Source organism: Microtus ochrogaster, unplaced genomic scaffold (assembly GCF_000317375.1).
Source record: "Microtus ochrogaster isolate Prairie Vole_2 unplaced genomic scaffold, MicOch1.0 UNK115, whole genome shotgun sequence".
Taxonomy (NCBI): domain Eukaryota; kingdom Metazoa; phylum Chordata; class Mammalia; order Rodentia; family Cricetidae; genus Microtus; species Microtus ochrogaster.
The window spans coordinates 349,059-353,690 of NW_004949213.1; the positions used below are offsets into that span (position 1 = coordinate 349,059).

At 49.8% G+C, this 4,632-nt stretch overlaps 2 protein-coding genes across 5 annotated transcripts in view; both read right to left on the minus strand.

Moving 5' to 3' along the window:
* Rab4b (RAB4B, member RAS oncogene family) overlaps positions 1-257 on the minus strand; it is a 10,373-nt gene extending 10,116 nt beyond the window's left edge. Inside the window, exon 1 of one of the 2 annotated variants that reach the window (XR_001229527.2) lies at positions 32-257. Coding sequence is in view for 1 of the 2 variants with exons in the window: in XM_005371578.2 (XP_005371635.1) it covers positions 32-47 (16 nt within the window). In the remaining variant the exon portion in view is untranslated. The remainder of the gene's footprint in view (positions 1-31) is intronic. The other variant, XM_005371578.2, reaches the window with a different exon arrangement.
* Positions 258-834: 577 nt separating this feature from the next.
* Mia (MIA SH3 domain containing) lies at positions 835-2,919 on the minus strand. Of its 3 annotated transcripts, XM_026778244.1 has the most exons (5): positions 2,192-2,919; positions 1,970-2,103; positions 1,483-1,593; positions 1,285-1,356; positions 835-1,128 (listed from the first exon to the last, which is right to left on the minus strand). In XM_026778244.1, the coding sequence occupies exons 1-4, from the start codon at positions 2,313-2,315 to the stop codon at positions 1,324-1,326; spliced, it is 402 nt and encodes a 133-aa protein (XP_026634045.1). In that variant the 5' UTR covers positions 2,316-2,919; the 3' UTR covers positions 835-1,128; positions 1,285-1,323. The 3 variants fall into 3 exon arrangements, with proteins under 3 accessions (XP_026634045.1, XP_005371637.1, XP_013210802.1); XM_005371580.2 differs by lacking the exon at positions 1,285-1,356 and having other exon boundaries at positions 843-1,128; XM_013355348.2 differs by having other exon boundaries at positions 853-1,356.
* Positions 2,920-4,632: the final 1,713 nt, after the last annotated feature.

The following is a 4,632-nucleotide window of genomic DNA, read 5'->3' on the forward strand; positions in this document are numbered from 1 at the left end:
CCCCCCCCCAGCTTCGACCCGCCAGCCTCACCGTAGGTCTCGGCCATGGCTTGGTGGCGACCGCTGAGGGCCGCAATATGGCGCCGCGGCCGCGCCTGCTCCTCGGCTGGCAGCCGCTCCACTCGGGCTGCAGCCTCAGCTCCTTTCCACTCCCGGACCCGGCGCCGCCACTTCCGCCTTCACCCCCCCCCCCACTCCCGCGCGAACCTCCAGAGCCGCGGATACCAGGCCACGCTTGCCCAACGCCGGGATTGGCGGACTCGGAAGGCAGCGGGCGGGACGGATGGCGCAGATTGGTGTCATGTTAGGGGCAGAGTCGAAAGGGGCGTAACCCAGATGAGCGATTGGCGGAGTAAGTGGGAGGGGGCGGAGGCAGAGATGCTGCGCCTCGCGGACGAACGGATTTGGTCAGGATTCTGGGTGCAGAAACGAGACTCCGGATTGGTTAGACGTGGGTCTGGGGGTGGGGACACGAATGCCAAGAAGTGGCAAGGGCAGGATGGACAGTTGAAAGAGGGGATCTCAAGCCGCTGGGTGCGATTTCTAACCCCACAGGCAGGAAGGAGGAAAGCTGAGAGGGCACGCACACGTTGCTCCCCATTTGCAAGAAAACCTCTGCTGGTCGGGCATGTTGGCGCACGCCTTCAACCCCACCACTAGGGAGGCAGAGGCAGGTGCCTATCTATGACTTCCAGGCCAGCCTGGTCTACATAGTGAGCTCCATGTCAGGGTTACACAATGAGACCCTGTCTCAAACAAACAAGTCTGTTGTGCGATCTATCCAACTGGGTCATTACCAATAGTTCAACTCCTTCCCCAGGGAGGAAAGCATACATATATTGTACTGTTTAGTTTATTCCTTTGCTCAGGGCCACAGACCTTACCCAGCTTGGAGCGAAGGGCTTACAACAGTAAAACTCTGCCTAGCAACCACTGACGTAACACATTCAGGTCATTGATTGGCTAGATCGGAAACCCAAGAAACGTTTTCTTTGCACATGTCCACCCAACCTCAAAAACCAAAGAGACAAAACAGTTTGCAGTTGGCTGTTCTATTTGTATAAAGCTGGGAAGGTAAACCGCAGGGACAACGGTAGGCTGAGCTCACTGGCAGTAGAAATCCCATATCTGAAAAAGAGAACAGGGAAAAAACAGTAGATAGGAAACCGGTGCAAGGACCAGGTTTGACCTCACAGAAATGAACAAATTATCTTCCAGCCCTGTAACCTCTGCATTTCCCAATTAGAAATCACTTGGCATTGAGCAGGGCCTAGTTGCACATGCCTGAAAACGAAGCAGCCCTCAGGAGGCTGGAGCTGAAGGCTAGTAATTTTGAAGCCAGCCTGGGTACACACTCTGTCTCAAGAAAGAAAAATATATATATATTACTAACAACAACAAAAATAATTTCTTTTCATTTACAGGTGAGAAAATGAAGGAGCCCTCACCCTCCCGCTCCCACCTCCATCCCAAGACACTCACATCTGTCTTCATATCAATTTTGGCAGGTTTCAGAATCAGGTCCTCCCGAACAATGCTACTGGGGAAATAGCCCAGGCGGGCAGCCGCGTCTCCATAGTAATCTCCCTGGACCTGGAGAAGAACTTGTAAGTCCATCTGGAAAAAAAGGGCACTCGTGCCTGCTGAACTCCAGTGCACAATCTTCTCTCATTTGAACCTCAGCTTAACGTCATTTGCTCGTGGACAGAATGTAGCCACCATAACTAATCCTCACAATGGCATGCTGGTTGCCTGTCTCCACCCATTAGAAATGAAAGGGGTTGTTCACTGATATAGCTGAGGTCTGGAAAAGAGCTTGGAACCAATCTGCCCTGTAATTGCTAAAGTAAAAATGCAATAGGTGATAAAATATCCTCACCCCCCAAATCTGTGCCCCCCCCACCCAAATTTTCCCCTCAGAGGGAAAACAGGGTACTCCATACCCTTCCCTCTAATTCTGAAGACTCACACTGCCTCCCCAGAAGAGCCGTCCACGGCCCTTCAGCTTGGAGAAGACATACACCACTTGGCCCCTGTATACATTCAAGAAGCGGCAATCAGGGGCCATGTAGTCCTGAAGGGCCACAGCCATGGAGATAGGATCTGGAGAAGGAGACAGGAACGAGAGCAACATCAACATAGACCAGCAGTCCAAGCCGTCAGCCCCTTGCCCTTCTTCCCTGACTCTTACGGCTGCATTCCTCATCCGCACACAGCTTCCACTCAGCCAGCTTGGGCATGTCACGATCAGCCCCGCTGGGCCCTGGGAAAACAGACAAGAAGATGGCACCAAGGAGTACTGGGGACCACACCATCGTGGACTGAGAATGACCAAGTGAGGAATGGGATCTCCAGTCTCCTGCTGCCCTCCCTCAGTGCTGAGCCACAAGGAAAGCTGTGTTCTCAATCATGTCTCCGCCCCAGACCAAATTACACCCCCCCACCCACTCCCCAAGGCTGTTATTCAGCCAGAACCATTTCAGAGACAGGGTAAGGGCTATGGGCCAAAGAAAATGCCCCCTGGAGCCCAAGGCAACCCAGGCCACTCCAAATAGCAGCTACCCCCTCAATAATCAGAGACCTGGATAGGCAGGCTGAACTAATCAGATTCCTTCTTCAAGTCATTTCAGGTACCCGGACCCTCCAGAGACCAAACTAGAGGCCAGCATAGAAAACCACCTTGGAATTTCCTGTGCTGAGAACAAGGCAGTTCTTTGATTAGCAGCCACAGCCACAGTTCTCAGGTACTGAGCAAACACCCAATGTCCAGTCTCAGGCTAGGAGTGTCCCACCTGGCTTACTGTGCATCTTCACAGGCTTCCTCCTCCCTGGAAGGCCTGAGCTAAGCTATGTTAGCCTCCCTTATCTGCAAAGACACAATGAAAGCAAAGGACATCTATCCAGTATTATTTTTGTTTTGGTGTGTGAATGTTTTATTACATATATGTCTGTGTACTGCATGTGTGCTTGGTGCCCTTGAAGGTTTTGGAACTGGAGCTACAGACAGTGACAGTTGTGTACCCCCACAAACCTGAGTCTAGAAGAGCAGCCAGTGCTCTGCTCTTAACTGAGCCATCATTCCAGCCCACCACCCCCTCCTTTTGTTTTTAATGTTCATTGATGTTTTGCCTGCATGTATGTCTGTGTGAGGCTGTCAGTTACAGTTGTTAGCTGCCGTGTGGGTGCTGGGAATTGAACCCAGGTCCTCTGGAAGGGCACTCAGTACTCTTAACTGCGGAGCCATTTCTCCAGCCTCCAGACCACCCTTTTTTGGAAACAGGGTTCTACTACATAGTCTTGGCTGTTCTGGGACTCCCTATATAGAGCAGGCTAGCCTCAAAGTCACAAGGGATCCACCTGCCTCTGCCTTCCCAGTGATGGGTAAGGCATGCACCACCATGCAGGGTTAGAATCAAGTATATTTTCCCCCTAGGGGCTCTAACAAACCCAGTTCATGAAGAAATTATTAATATAGAGTCAAGGAACATGTGTGCAAAGTAGCTGAACCAGGAAGGGGGCCAAGATTTGTCTCAAGGTTTCCAAGTATCATTGTTATCTGGCCTGAGGAATAGCTCAACAGATAAGCAGGGAACAGAGGCCCAAAAACTGTGTCTGGGACCTCATAAAGATGTTATATGACTTAGTGGCTGTGGCAGTTTGAATAAGAACTGTGCCTATAGGCTAATACAGTTGAGTGGTTCTCAGTTGTTGGGCTATTTAGGAAGGATTGGGACGGGTGGCCTTGTTGGAGGATGTGTCACTGGGGGTGGGCTTTGAGGTTTCAAAAGCCCAGCTCTCTGCCTCCATCTGGCAGATCAGATGTAAGCTCCAGCACCATGCTGGCCTATTGCCATGACAGCCACCATAATGGCCATGAACTAATCCTCCCAAACTGTAAACAAGCCCCCAAGTAAATGTTTTCTTTTTAAATTGCTTTGATCCTGGCGTCTCTTACAGCAATAGAATAGTAACTAAAATATGGTTGAATGTCTGCTAGTCTTGGGTTTAATCCTCAACACAAAAATAATGTATGCTAATTTATCATTTATACAAGGGCCTGGGATGGAGCGTGTCAAGCCTTCACAAAGCCCCTGGGTACAATGTCCAAAAAAAAAAAAAAATAAGATCGGCGTGAATTAAGAGCTTAGGTTATAGAGATTTACTTAAAAGCTTTGATCACAAGCTGGTATAAGAAAAGCTGGTAGCAGAGAACATGAGATAGCATGTTGTCTTCATGTCTGAATTCCCAACTTAAAATGTGAATGCGTTTCTGTGTGCAGTAGCTGTTTCAGTGTAAACACTACACTAGCTTCAAATCTTAGCACCATCAAGACTCATCAGGGAAAAAGCTGAAGGCCTCTGGGAGACAATTATCCAATAAAGAAATAAGAGGGTGCGGATGAGGCTCGGTTGGTAGGACTTGGCCTGGTACTGGGCCCTGGGATCCACCCAGAGAGCCGAATAACCTGGGCGGTGAGGTTAGGACATATCATCCTGCTATATGGTGACTTCTAAGTCAACAAACTACCTCAGAACCTCAGTTGTCAGTTCCTAACACCACATGGTGGCTCAAAACCATTCGTAAGTCCATTTCCTAAAATTAAAAAAACAAAAACTTCGGGCGGTGGTGGC